Raw genomic sequence first — 15,537 nt, 5'->3', positions numbered from 1 at the left:
ATAATGTTAACATTTGGTAATGTCGCATGTCATGCCAAGTTGCATCTAAGTGAACTTTTTAACAAAATTAATATTTTAAGCATAATTTTGGTGAAAATTAGCCCTTTGCCATGAAGGTTGCCAGATCTGCTAACAATTCTCCAATTTTTGCATCAATATGAACCGAATTAACAGATAGCAATTACGTGGTAAGCTCAATGGTTTTAGAAAAATACTTGATACAACTAGGTAATTAGAGTTGGCTGGATGTAGCATTCAGTGTATGTAACATTCAGGATTATTTCGATTAAACAATAACTTGATGACTCATCTTATCAAGTTTTAGCACTGAATATTAGGGGAATGTGAGTTTTATCAACTTTTGTCAACCATAAATAAATACTTAACCCGTTTGGAGCCGGTTATCAAGTTTTTACAGAATATGGAGGCAAATAAAATACATCTTGTGAACTAGTTAGTTCAAAAACGTCAATTTTGGAACTATCAAGTTATAGTACTAAGGCGACGATATATTAATACTACTTACATTAAAAACAAGTATTTTAAAAGATATAAAATATTAAAACTATTTTTTCTCGAAACAAAATAACTTCAGCTGAAAATTCCACCCAATGCCGTCTTCTTGGATGTATTTCTAGTAACGTGAGATCGTGTATTGTGAAAGTTTAAATTCAGCGTTTTTTAGACATGTTTCAAATATCTCATATTTGTTGCCAAAACTTAAAATTCGAAATTTGATTTTATAGATTTTAGTTATTTAACGTTTAGTTATTTAACTGCTTAACTGACTTAATTTGCGGCAAAATGGAAAAATTACATATGAAAGCTGCTCTCTACACCTTTTAAAATTTTGATTTTTGTCCATAGTCCACTATAATCAAAAGGCATCCGATTTTAACTGCCGAGTTGATGCAAATTTTATGAAAAAAAAAATGTTTTTGCGCATGTAACTGCGATTCAAAATCGCCGGTCGCTACAAGCGTTGTTTCTGAGAGAAAGGTTTTACACAAAATGGTTTATTACTTACTTACCTCAATTATATGATGTACTCCCATTATCAACCAATATGGTTCATGTTTGAGTCCGGATGCTTCATATATAGCAATGCTTCTGGTTGAATTAGCCACAAACAGCATTTGTATGTCTTCACAAAAGATGGCATCGGTTACCCACCGGTTTTTTCTTCTTCTTTCATCATCGGTTCTCTCCAAATCTTCCCTCGTCATGATCACATGATACGAAGTCAAAAAATTAAGATTGCCATCGTAAATTCCAATTATGCCGTGCTTAGATATTACGGCATAAGAGAAATATTTTTCTGTTTCGAGTAGTACTATTTTTGTTATAATTTCGCGCTAAAATATATCTTTTTTTGTTAATTATATCTATTATCTATCTAAAGTTATGCTCTAAGGTTAAAAGTGTCAATGGGTATCCCCTGTTAAGTTGGGCAAAATGCACTCACTTTCAGAATTCAATTTTTTTAAATTCTATATGATTAGGCCGATTGAGAATCGTAGTTTGTGACCATAAGCCAACTATAACAAGAAATTGAAAAAGTGTTCTGTAGCAGGGACAGAAGACTTCTGAGATGCTACATGCTCTCCGTATTATTTTATGGGTTGGAGGCTTGGACATTAATGGAAGATGTTTCGGACAAATTAGAAATCTTCAAGTTACGGGCCTACAAAGGGATATTGAATAAGTTGGGTGAATAGAGTCACGAATGTCGAGGTATTGAGAAGAATGAGAACATATAAAGAGGTTTAAAATACAAATAGAGTTAGAAAACTGCAATATCTGAGACATGTCATGAGAGGCGAGCGTTATAATTTTTGCAATTAATAATACAAGGAAGAACAGTGGCGTAACAAACTCCATCGGGGCCCCCCCGCAGAATTTGAAATGGGCCCCCTTTTAATCCGGAAGCAGTCGCTCCGTTAGAAAAAATCCAACTTTTTATCATTTTCAGTGATAACTTAATGAACAATTTTGCAACATAACTTTCCACTTGTAAGTGCCTCGAAGAAGATTGTAGTAATGCTTAGGATTTTTTTGAAATTTTTTTTAATTTCATTTTTATTTTTTTTGGTGGAATTTATGGCTTTGGTGGGAACCAATTAGTTTTAAAATTGTTAGAAATAGATATTTTTAACATAACAAGCAAACAAAAATATTATAAAATTGAAATTTGTTTTAAATTCGTATTGTTAGATTTTGTTCTACGCGCGACTGCTCCCGCGTTAAACAATTACTAAATACGACTTATTTAACAAAAACTTTTTTGTGTTAGCGTTATCATTCACTGTTCATAACAACTTACATTTCTCATCTTTATCGGTATACAGACCCATTCTAAAAAAGTGTGTTTGCGTAGCTTGGTAACTAAGGGAAACTTTTTTATTATGTTTAAATATGCAATTATATCATTCTAGTTGAAATATTGTGAACTATAAAGGTACTTAACTCTTAGAGAGAAATTCATATTTTTCGACATACCTCGTATAAAGTTGTTATGTGATTATCGTTAAATTGAATCTTCGTTTTGAGATAATGCAGAGCTTTTTATAAAGAATCTGATAAGAATTTTATAAAGAATTTTTTCGTAAAATTTAAAAAATTAATAATAAAATAGTTATTATAATTATTGCTCGAATTATTGTAATAAAATGTTGGTTATCGGTAATTTGAGAAATATTTGGAAAAATTAATTATTTATATACAAGGATGTAATTACATATTAAAATTAAAATCGTATATTGTTAAATATAAAAGTACTTTATCCTTGAGTTAAATTCCTATTTTTTGACTTACCTCGTATAAAATTGATAAGCTTTGATATCTGATGGTTTATCTGGCTTATTTTGTATCTCAGATTTAAGACCATTCAGAGCACTTCATGAAGAATAACTTTTTTCGTAAAATTGATAATAAAAATGTTTCCCATATGGTTCGAAGCCACGCAGACATACTGTATAAAAGCCCAAAAAAATTTATTTTGAATTTTCAAATTGTAATGTCTGACAGGGCCGTAACTACCATTGGGGCAACCGGGGCAGTGCATCGGGGCCCCCGGGGGGCACCGCGATTGTAATGGCGTTATACTGCCTATAGGCAATATAACGCGATTAAATACCTACATTATAGCCGAAGAATGTAAGTAACATTATATGTAGTATATTTTTTATGAAAACAGAAAAGATGTTATATTGATCGTAAATATTTAGCTTAAAATAATGTGATTTCAATTTTTTTTTTTGTGTTGGTCAACTAAAATAGCATTATGTAGGTAGGTACAGGAAACTTCAGTCATGGAATACATTAAAATGCGTTTTCAAGTGGTTAAATATCAATTTTCCCGGACTCCTTCTGCTGGGTGATTAACCCCAGACCTCCTGGTAGGGGGCCCCCAGATCACGTTTGCCCCGGGGCCCCCAACATCGTACTTATGGCCCTGATTTAATGATATGTTCGAATTCAGCATAATCAAAAAGCAAATAGAAACATTTTTGAACAAAGTAAAATGATGAATTCGCCGATATCTTTTAAAATTATTTAATATAAAACAGTTTTATTGTTTAAAGAATTAATAAACAATTAGAGGCATCTGTGAGTAGAACTTTTCACTTTAAGATAAGATATATGTATAAACTAACAAAAAATGTTTCAGAAAAATATAAGCTTGTTTGATTTTTTCCGAAACCGAAACAATTCAAGCTTTTCTACATTGACTCCCCTAAAGCGTAACTGTTATAATTTCCTTATCTTACCGTTTATCTGGTGAGAGATTGTACAGTGATTACCTACACAAGAAAAGTCGTCAATAATTGTTAAATAAATGCGTACCAAACTGATGCAACTATAACCGTAAAACAACACAAACATAAATAACATTCAATGCAAACAACCAATATGAAATTACTGGCGATAATATTGTATCGAAATACTAAAGTAGGTAAAGAACAGAGAGAAAGAAAACCCATTTTTAGATTTAAAAATATTGTTCTTAAATTCGTCAAATTGCAATTCTAATATCTTTCAATAGTCACGTACAAAACATTATATAGTTTATTGTCGCTGCCATAAAATTTCGGTAGGCCGGAAGGGATTAACTTTCTAGATATTATGAGATGATTCACTTGGCAAATACGTCTAGTTACAAATTTTTACGTTTTTAAATTTAAACAGACAACATAAAAATAATATAACAATAACAGATTTTTACATAATATCAGATGACAAGATGGGGCCCTTAAGCGATTGGGGCCCCCCCGCAAGCTTCACGCTGCGGGGCCCTCTGTTACGCCCCTGAGGAAGAATACGTTGTAGAAGGGGTTGAGTTGAGGAAGAAGACGCATCTCTTGATTAAACAATTTCAGAGCTTGATTTAACTGCACTTTTGCTTATCTCGTTAGAGTATCGAAAGTGCGAAATGTCATGATGCTTGCCAACCTTCTTGGAGGAAATGGTACATAAAGAAGAAGAAGAAGCCAACTATAAGACTGGTTAGGTACAACAGGACATATTTTTTGGGTGAATATACCCAGTCCCGGATTAAGAATCTTGAGGCCCCTAGGCAACCTAAGCTATGAGGCAGAGCCGTGCGGTACATCTTTTCAATATGATGCAATTCTTCGAAATGCCTCCCCTTAATAGTTATTTATGATATAAGTGTTCAAAGTACAATTTTAAGGCACGCATGTAAAAGTTTGCAGAATGAGCGAAGCGAATTCTGCAATTCACATGAGTGCCTTAAAAATGTACTTTTTAACACATAATTCATACAATATTTTTTCTACAAACGTCTTATATATCAACAATTATAATTTATTCATTCTCAAATACAGGACAATACCTACAAAAACTTTTACTTAAACTTGACTGACATTCAATTTTTATATTTTTCTTGACATTACATCAAAACTGCCTATAATTTCAATACCAATACTTTAGTTTTTTTCTACAAACGTGTTAAAAATGCAATAATACAGTTTATATTAAATTTTAAAAAACCTTTTAAACCACATTTTTCAAATTGCGCAAGTTGTACTATGAATATTAATGTTAATAAATGAAATATAAATATTTTGACGTTTCACAATTTGACAATTCACTTTTAACTGCAGTGCCTTAAATTTTTTTAAAGCACTAGTGCTTTAAAGTAGCATTTTTAACTTGAAATGAGTGCTATTTTTTAGTTTTGTTTGTCTTATGGAGCTTCGTAAATAGTTTTTAATAATTTTTAATTTTGAAAAACTTCTTTCCTCACTAGCTACCGAGAGAGGGAGTGTTAATAAAATTCTTAGCGATACAACTACATTTGGGCACAGTATAAAGAGGGAACCTCTATACATATACTGCGATTTGAGTATACAAAAATACTTAGTTCAAAACTTCTAAATGTTTCATGGACTATGTTATCATTTGGGATATACCACGCAATTCTTCTAGATCATTTGCCTATATATCTGATTCTTTTTCTATTAAAAGTATTGAATGATACAATATTTTTTAGTGTTTGATTATCTATTTCCCTCAATTTAAAAATATTATCAAAAATTTATTTATTTATGAATTTCTAGAAGAGGAAATATAGATGAAAAAATTCATTTTAAATTTATCTTCTTCTGACGCTTTGTTATTGACGCTTTTTTCTCCTGGCTCGAATTTCATTTTCCGCTGGAAATTCGGAGCTTATATCAAGATTTTCTGCAATTTCATTAGAAGTAATTTTAATTTTCGTTTGGTCATAGCCAGATTGTCTGTAACTTTTAATTTTTTTTATTGTTTCTGACAACCTTTTTACACAATCTGACAAACTTATAATTATATGTTGCAACATCTTCGAGGCTGAATTTATATGAAATAAAATATCATGCCAAAGAACTCCGCATATAAATTTATAATTTTTAATGTTTTTTGCTAATCCTCGTACTTTGACTTATGTTTCTGTATCTTTGTTGACTTCTTCTATTATTTTGGATAATGCATCATATATCACAAAATTGAAATCAAGGTTTTTCATGCATCTATTCGACTTGGCCATCTAGTATCGATTAACAGTTTTAGAGTTAGTTGTGAAACATGTTTTATCAGAACTTCCCAACGCTTTGTAGAACCAGAAAAAAGTGTAAAATTCTTGTATAATACAAAAAACGTTGTTGTTTCTGTAGAAGACGCTTTCACTTTTAAAAGTAAGTTTACAGAGTGGCATGCGCCACGCTTTAAACTCGAGTGATACACTCCATCGGATATTTTCAAATATTCTATTTTGCACACCCTTTCTTATTCCTATGATTATTTTGATGTATTTTCATTTTACTGATTATGCCGCCCCCTTGTGATGCCGCCTGATACGACTGCCTCACCGCATCATAGCACCGCACGGCCCTGCTATGAGGCCCCTTAGGAAACCTAGGCTTTCTTCGTTTTTAATAATTTTCACCATTTTTGACCATGTGAGTTCGCCTGTTGGGAAACAACCCAACATGACTGTAGAAGAAATAGTTTTCTCTACAAGTCTTGAAGTTGGGCTATAAAACATTTGAACTGCTCTAGTTCATCTTCAAGTTTAGTTCAGATCTTCAATGGCATCAGGATAGTTTTCATGTACTTTTACCCAGCACACTCATTTATTAGAGTATCACTCAATGTTGTAAAAACACAAAAGACCAAATACTGAGTTTACTGACCCGTACACTGTCAACCGACGACTCTGCTCAGTAATTAGCTTATCGAACATTGGTGGATACGTTTCAACCTTTAACTTTTGTCCACACTGTAGAAAAACTTCCATTGAAATTAGCATCATCAAAATGTAGTTTTCTTGCTGGTTTTCGTTTACTCGCGTCGGAATATTCAGAGTATTGTAGATCGCAGGTCTTCTGCTCGTAGTAAGCAAAACTACTATGTACTTAGGATTAAGAACTCCAAAGGTGAATTTAGAAGGTGAACTGCACTTTGAAGTTCAATCTCTTCTCTTCTTTCTGTAATGATTTACTGACAGCGTAGACGCGTTCTAAAATTGTTGCCCAAAACTCATTCATTATGAATGTTTCTTTTTTTACATTTCTTTCAACAAACACTTAGCCTCATGAACTGTTTCAGCTTTCTGATTAGCGTCTTCAGCAAAAGTATGAACAGCAGATTCAAAAGCGTTGTAACCTTTAGACAAAGGTCTTGTTGCATGTGCCCTTGCAGACCATCTTGTGCTGCTTGTTCTTTTAAGTACTAGATCGTGGCGAATGAGATCGCTTATAATCGCAGATATTTAGTGGAGTTTCATTTAAGCATTTGATCATAACTTTCCAACGGTGGCTAGAGGCTGAAAAAAGTTGTACCTACACGGTCTGAACAAACCCAAAATACTATATTCCATTTGAGGGAGAATACGTTAGCCAATCTCTTTGAATTTTTGTTCCATTGATATATTTTCGAAAAACCATATATTTTGTAAAAATCTTGTAATGCCTTTAAAATTTCGTTTTGATGCTGAAAAACTTTCATCAAGATTTTTTACATTCTGAAGACCTTTCCCGATACAAAATCTCCGTACTTCTTTAGTTATTGTATCCCATTGGCGGTTCTAGACAAAAAACTGGGGGGGGGGCAAGTCACAATAGATTTTGAGTGACCGGTTTACAAAAGAGATTATAGTACAAAAGTCCTGTAAAAACGCCCCGGGCTAGAACCGCCACTGCGTTATCCTATGTCGTTTTCCGAATTTAGGACCCAATTATTTATCTTTAACTTCAATTTCAAAGTTAGTTTCGGTTTCTGGTTCTTTAACTTCTTGAACTGGACCTGTCGTTACATGTTTTTTTATCTTCTTCAGTTACGGAAGATACTATATGTTTCACTCAGTTATTTCTATTTCATCACGTGCACTTTTATTGGTTGCAGCTTCACTGGCTATGGATTTCCGTGTGAAACTGAATTTAAGTAAGTTTTGGTTCTGTTTTCGATTTTGCTTAAGGGTCTTTTCTTTCTCCTGCTTTTTCTTGCGTGTTTCTGCTCCACTCTCGAATCGTCTTTCTTATTTCCATCTGTAGTACGTTCCTATTACCAAAGAGCATTCATTAGCGATTTATTCTCACAACATGAACTTTCTAAGTAAACAAAAGTATGCATTGTAATGTAATGTAGTTTTATACGTCCACCATTACTCTTATAGTCTAAGAGATGGGAGCGGATTTTGTGCGTGATAAGTAATATGGAAAAACTATACGGGAATATGTTGAATTAATTGTGTACATGACTTTCACCAACGGCCGGAAACCAGAGTTGGGGCCGAGGGTAGTTATAAGGGATCAAAGTCGCGGATTTTATTATTTTTTTTATGACGCTCATGATCGAGATAGTGCACCAAAATTTGGGAATAAGTAGGTCATGACGTACCTAAGCAAAATCTATACGGGCTCAACGCTGCGTGGCCGACAAAGTGGTGGGGGTAGGAGTGAATATAAAAAATATAAGGGGTTTTTTGCGACGTTCGTGACTGAGACAGTGCACCAAAATTTGGGTATAAGTAGACCATGACATAAATAATTAAAATCCCCAGAGCCGGAAACCAGAGTGGGGAAGGAAGGTCATAAGGGGTCAACATTCCGATTTTTATTATTTTTTTTGTGACGCTCATGATCGAGATAGCGCGCCAAAATTTTGGAATAAGTAGGTCATGACGTAACTAAGTAAAATCTCCAGGAGTGGAACGCTGCGTGGCCGACAAAGGGGTGGGGCAGGGGTGAATATAAAAAAATGTAAGGAGTTTTTTGCGACGTTCGTGATCGAGATAGTGCACCAAAATTTGGGAATAAGTAGACCATAACATAAGTAAGTAATATCCCCAGAGGTGGAAACCAGAGTGGTGGACGAGGGTAGTTATAAGGGGTAAAAGTCGCGGTTTTTATTATTTTTTTTGTGGCGCTCATGATGGAGATAGTGCACCAAAATTTGGGAGTAATTAAATTATGACGTAATTAAGTAAAATCTTCAGGGGCGGAACGCTGCTTCGGGTAGAAAGGGGTGGTAGGCAGGGGTGAGTATAAAAATATAAGGGGGATTTTTTGCCGTTCGTGGTCGACATAGTGCACCAAAATTTGGGAATAAGTAGATCATGACATTACTAAGTAAAATCTCCAGGGGCGGAACGCTGCGTGGGGGACAAATGTTGTGCCGGGTCACAAAAAAAAAATAATACACACTGCGACTTTGACCCCTTGAAACTACCCTCATCCCCCAACTCTGGTTTCCGGCTCTGGGGATTTTACTTAGCTAAGTCATGGTCTACTTATTCCCAAATTTTGGTGCACTATCACAATCTAGCACGTCGCAAAAAACCCCTTATATTTTTTATATTCGCACCTACCCCCACCCCTTTATCGGCCACACAGCGTTCCACTCCTGGAGACTGTATTTAGTTACCTCATGACCTACTTAATCCCAAATTTTGGTGCACTATCTCGATCATGAGCGTCACAAAAAAAATAATAAAAACGGCGATTTTGACCCTTTATAACTACCCTCATGACCAACTCTGGTTTCCGGCTCTGAGGATTTTACTTAGTCATGCCATGGTCTACTTATTCCCAAATTTTGGTACACTCTTTCAATCACGAACGTCGCAAAAAACCCCTTATATTTTTGTATTCACTCCTGCCCCACCCCTTTGTTGGCCACGCAGCATGCCACCCCTGGAGATTTTACTTAGTTACGTCATGACCTACTTATTCCCAAATTTTGGTGCACCCTCTCGATCATGAGCGTCACAAAAAAAAAATAATAAAAACGGCGACTTTGACCCCTTATAACTACCCTCATCCCCAACTCTGATTTCCGGCTCTGAGGATTTTACTTAGTAATGTCATGATCTACTTATTTTCAAATTTTGGTCCACTATCTCAATCACGAACGTCGCAAAAAACCCTTCATATTTTTGATATTCACCCCCACCCCCACCCCTTTGTCGGCCACGCAGCGTTCCGCCCCTAGAGATTTTACTTAGTTACGTCATGACCTACTTATTCCCAAATTTTGGTGCACTAACTCGATCATGAGCGTCATAAAAAAAATAATAAATTCCGCGAATTTGACCCCTTATAACTACCCTCGGCCCCAACTCTGGTTTCCGGTCGTTGGTGAAAGTCATGTACACAACTAATTCAACATATTCCCGTATAGTTTTTCCATATTACTTATCACGCACAAAATCCGCTTCTACCTCTCCGACTATTATGGTATTGCTAGATATTTGAATTTTTCAACATTTATAGTTTTTATTTAATTCTAATTATTATTTTTTCGTTTTGGGCCCTGCGAGGCCCACTTTGGGGCCGAGGCCCCTAGGCAACTGCCTATTTTGTCTATTGGTTAATCCGGCAATGAATATACCTCAGGTTCAAAGAGAGATAGGGAAACCTTAAATACAACAAATCGGTAGCGATTTGTTGTATTTAAGGTTTTGTTTAAGGTACATACGGCCCAGTAAAGCCGAAAAACTAAAAAGTCGAATTCGAATATTTTTGTCTTCAGACAGTTACTCAAAATTTCCACCTACAAATTGAACCAATAACTGTCAGTTTATATAAGGACTCCAGACGCGTCTAATGGTGTATGTCTCGTTTCTGGAAAAGTTCGAATATTTAAGCTAAGTCGTGAGTATTTATGATAAAATCCATTTCCTGGGAAAAACGGTATTTCAAGCTCATTAAATCCTATATCTTCAGATATTACATCTCAGACACTACTTGTAAGTACCTTTCAAACCCGCATTTAATGATCAAAATCGGTTGAACAGTCTCGAAGTTATCTAGCTCCAAAATTATAATCCACTTAACCATTTTCGCCAAAATGGTCTAGTGATTACGACGCTAAACTTGTGACCGGCAATCAGAGTTCATTTACCAGCCATTCTAATACATTTTTTTTTCAATCTATTCCGAATAGAAAAAATTCAAGTGTCCATTCGATGGACACTAAAAAATATTAAAAAAATATTGGGAGAGCTGGGATATGAACTCACATTGCCTGATCACAAGTTTAGAGTCACAACCACTGGACCATTTCGGCGATAATGGTTTAGTTGTTTGTAACGGTTAACCTGTAGGTAATCAACAGAATCATACAATAAAAAAATATTGACTTACGTTCATGTGCGGCATAGATTCAACTGAAGTCAAGTGTAAATTAACAGGAATTTCAGTTCTCAACGGGATATTTTCTAATAAAAAATCTAAGAAGTCATCCCAATTTATTCTAGTGTGACTTTTCGCTATATCCTCAAATAAAACATTGCATTGGAGTAAATATTTTGTCTCATCTAATAAAAAAAGCTATTATTATTAATAAAAACGAACAAAATGGCTGAAAAATTGGAAACTCCGATGTCCTATGAGTGTCATATTGTCAAAAATATAGTGTTAATACTTACCAAACATTTGACCTATACATTCCGAAAACTGTTCTTTGGTAAGTCCGATTTCTTTGCCGTCTTTAATTTTTTCTTTAAATCTTGTTCGTAGTGAGTCTAGTTGATCGTAGTTGAATTTTTTAATTAAGCCGTACCACGCAGTGTTCTGATTCGTTTCATCAAGTGAGTCCAAACTGAAACATTTTTTTCAATGATGACAATATTGTGTAAATATCCAAAGGCTATATAGATAGCGCTAACACAGACAGAAAATAATTAAGATTATATATGTTACAGTTCAAGTTGATTCTCAGTTAGAGTTGACTCCAACTAGTTGGAGTCAACTCCAACTAAAACGAGCAGTAAAAGTTGATTTTAAAAACTTAAATCAACTTTTACCAGTTGGAGTTGACTCTTCCTTGATCGATTCAGTAAATGTTGATTATACGAGAATCTCAAGTGCATTTTTGATGAGTGTGCGTTTCTTTGTTTTGACTGTTTCAACTACTTATTAGTATAGTCTGTAACGTCGCACCCGTTAGGTAAATTATTCTGATTCGATTTTTTGCATAAACTTACTCAAAGAAATACATCCGTATAACAATCCTTATAACAAATACACAGGGTGTCACGCGGTACCGCGGTCGAAAAATTGTTTAACCAATTGTTGTTAACCAAATTCACAAAAATAATTTTTATCTACTCTATCTCATATTATGTAAAGTAAAGGTTTTATTGTGTGAAAATTGTAAATATAGATAGCAGTACATGAAGGGTTTAAAGTGTGTCTGAAGTAACAAGGTATTTTAAATGGGTTTTACTTTTTCGCACTGTTTTTTAGCACACTTTCGAATAATTAAACATCCTTAACTTTCGCCTTCGGAAACTTAACTGAAATGCTCACAAAACAGCGACCACCGAAGCAAAGATGGATGACAGAGGAAATATTGGATTTAATGGATGAAAGAAGAAAATGCAAACAGCACAAAGCAATGTACAAAGCATTAAATAGAACCATTAAACAAAAAATAAAAATACTTACCTCTTCTAATAAATATGTGAAACACCAACAGCTTGAATACGTAAGCCAGTACAAATATCTTGGTTGCTGGTTCAACAATCAACTTGATTATAAACAAGAAGTCAAGAGCGAGAACAGAGGTAGCCCGACAGGGGTTTATCAAAATGAAAAGCTTATTTTGTAACAGTAGCATTAATATCAGCCTTAGATGTCGTTTTCTGTTGCTATGTGTGGTCAATACTTTTGTATGGAACGGAGGCCTGGACACAACACAACACTGATGAAGAAGTTGGACTCCTTTGAACTCCGGCTTTATAGAAGAGACTTGAAAATACCTTGGACAACCCAAACCACCAACGAATATGTTCTGAAGAGAATAGGTACAGTATCTTGTATGGGGGTCATTAAAATTTTATTTGGTGCCTTTCAGACTTTCATAATAATAATTTTTAACTGAGTTATTAAGCCTTGAAAATGGTCATTTTCGTATTTTTCAAATTTTAAATCGCGTATAACTCGACAACAATCAATTTTAGAGAAAAATCACAAAATATCTTTTTTTGCTCAGAATAACCCAAATGATCTAAAAAAAAATATTCGAAGTGAAAAAATTAATTTTGTGAATTTGTCTAAAAAAAAATTGTTTAAACAATTTATCGATCAAGGTACTGCCTGGCACCCAGTAGATTTGTTATAAGGACCTCTTTTTGAGTAAGTTTGTGCAAAAAATTCGAATCGGAGTAATTTACCCAACGGGGGCGACGATAAATCCTAGACTAATTTGAACACATTCAGTAACATTTAATTTCTAGAATCGGCTGTTTGTGTGAATCAGAATCAACTTTTACTAAACGGCATTGGGAAGAGTATACTTTTCCTAGTTGGAGTCTCTTTTACTAGTAAATGTTGAATAAAAATCTTCATTTTATATTTATAATCAACTTTTACTGAAACCAGCCGTTAGAGTTGACTCGAACTAGTAAAAGTCAACTCCAACTGGATAATCAACTTGAACTGTAACATATACATATTATTGAGGTTTCCATATTTTTCAAAAATAAAACAGAAAATATTAGGACAAAATTCAAATCACCGATCGACAGAAATCGCAACACCCTGTATATTAAGTATTAGATGTAAGAAAGTGTTTTTCGGAATTAGTGAATCGTATTCGGTTTAAAGACATTTCCTGAAAATAATAAAACAATATATTGGTTTTTCTACCGTTTAGTTAGATCGACATTTGTAAACATGTGACGTTGAACTTTCTATTGTACGACATACCACGAAACAATGAAAATATTATACAAAAGAGTAGGTTTAGTAAATGGTTGTTTGAAAATGAATAGGTAATTATCCTTTTTTCCGTAGAAATTGAAAAGGTCAATTATGTGTTTACTAAGAATGACTTACGGATTATTAGATAGTAGAAAGTTGTTTTTTTTTGAGAAGACAGTAACATTTGTTTGGATAGATAGCTTGTGATTGGGTGGAAAAACGAAGTGGGAGATGAAATGATTTGGAATGGAGTTTTGCCAAGAGAGGAGATGGCATTGTGAATTGAGTACCGGAGGAGTACACTACAGTTTCTGTTGAGACGACGTCGCTAATTAGCCAAGTTTTGTTTTAAAAAGTATATGTTGTGAAAAGTTTTCTTTGTGTTTGGTGGAAGGAGTTCCAACTGTGGTAGCAGACGGAAGAAACAACGGACATGCTGTAAGTAATAAACAGATGTATCGTTTTATACTGGACCAAGTCGATTAGTTGAGATATCCTTGTGTCTGGAGAGAAAGGGGTTTATTCGTGTAGTCAAGATTTGGAGCAGAGGAATTGGCAGGAGTATTCGGAGAGACTGAAAAGTACGAACGAAGTGGGCAAGACACAATCAAAGGAGAGTGAGAGGAAGTCATCAATTTTGGAGACAAAAGTTTAGTTTCGTTATTTTAGTAAACAGAGACTATCAATCATGACCACCTATTTAAATTAGAGTTATTTGTTTTGTTGGTTTTTTTGAGAATTAAAATAAATGATAATTTATTGTGAAGCAATAAAATTAAGAAATCTTTGTTTTGGATATAAGTTTAATTAATTTGAATTGATAATTTTGGATGTATGGTTTGATGGATGTTTTGAAATTTTGATTATTCTAATCATTGTATATGATACATGTTTATTCCATTTTTTACTTGATTTTAAAATATAACTTTTGCTTGATAATTTCATAATTTGTTGTAAATTTATTTTCCTATTGTCTATCCCTTTTCCTCAAAGGCAACTAGCAGAAAATACTTTGAAGCCACGTTTTGTTTTAATTAGTAAAAAACCCTGAAATATCATATTAATTGTTTTAAAATAAATATTATTAATATACTTTTGAGCAAACCACAACAATATATAATCAAAGGATATTTTAAAATTTACCGATTCATTTTAAATTATAATCGCTCATTTATTCAAGTATCAAAAATAATTATTAAAAAGTATACAATATTCTTACCTTAAACTATGGAGCTCATCAGAAATTCCATTTGTTTCCATTTTTGTTGAAGAATTTCAGGTTATCGATTTATTTGTGTTACCAACCAAAGGTGAAGCCATAGTAACAATAATAAGGTTTCTGCAGCTAAGATAACATGAACTGAATTCGGACAAATTTATATTGCAAACAATAACAAAAGAAATAAAAAAGAATGTGTGTGTACTTTGTACGCACGTAAGAAGTTATACTTCTATTATATGATTTCTTAAAAATAAATATAGTTTAAACAGTTTGTTTTAATTTTTTTTAAACACCAAACTAGTTTTGTGCTTACCGCTTTCAAAAAAATAAAAAAAAGTATAGGATTGCACTGGATTCGAGCTCAAGACCTCTCGATCTCTGGCCGAATTAGTCGAGGCATTGAAGCACAAAAAAGGCCTTACTGTCGATTTTTGGCGCAGTAAGACGGATTTTAATGCAGTTTGGTGCGTTGGATTCGTGAGAATGACAGGAAATTTTATGAACTAATGTAATGAATACGAAATCTGAAATTGCATTTGTGCATAAGAAAAATGCATTTTAAAAGTGCATTTTGAAATAGGCAATTATTATAAATTTGCAACTCGGTAA

At 33.8% G+C, this 15,537-nt stretch overlaps 1 protein-coding gene across 1 annotated transcript in view; it reads right to left on the bottom strand.

The window, feature by feature from the left end:
• LOC114341818 (WD repeat-containing protein on Y chromosome-like) overlaps positions 1–14,966 on the bottom strand; it is a 49,298-nt gene extending 34,332 nt beyond the window's left edge. Inside the window, exons 1-4 of the mRNA XM_050653172.1 lie at positions 14,926–14,966; positions 11,429–11,601; positions 11,145–11,317; positions 1,032–1,355 (exon numbers count right to left, since the gene is read on the bottom strand). Coding sequence (XP_050509129.1) covers positions 1,032–1,355; positions 11,145–11,317; positions 11,429–11,601; positions 14,926–14,966 — 711 coding nt within the window. The remainder of the gene's footprint in view (positions 1–1,031; positions 1,356–11,144; positions 11,318–11,428; positions 11,602–14,925) is intronic.
• Positions 14,967–15,537: the final 571 nt, after the last annotated feature.

This window comes from Diabrotica virgifera, chromosome 6 (assembly GCF_917563875.1).
Source record: "Diabrotica virgifera virgifera chromosome 6, PGI_DIABVI_V3a".
In the NCBI taxonomy this organism is placed as follows: domain Eukaryota; kingdom Metazoa; phylum Arthropoda; class Insecta; order Coleoptera; family Chrysomelidae; genus Diabrotica; species Diabrotica virgifera.
The sequence above is the reverse complement of the archived record's forward strand: the minus strand, read 5'-3'. Positions and strand labels throughout refer to the sequence as shown.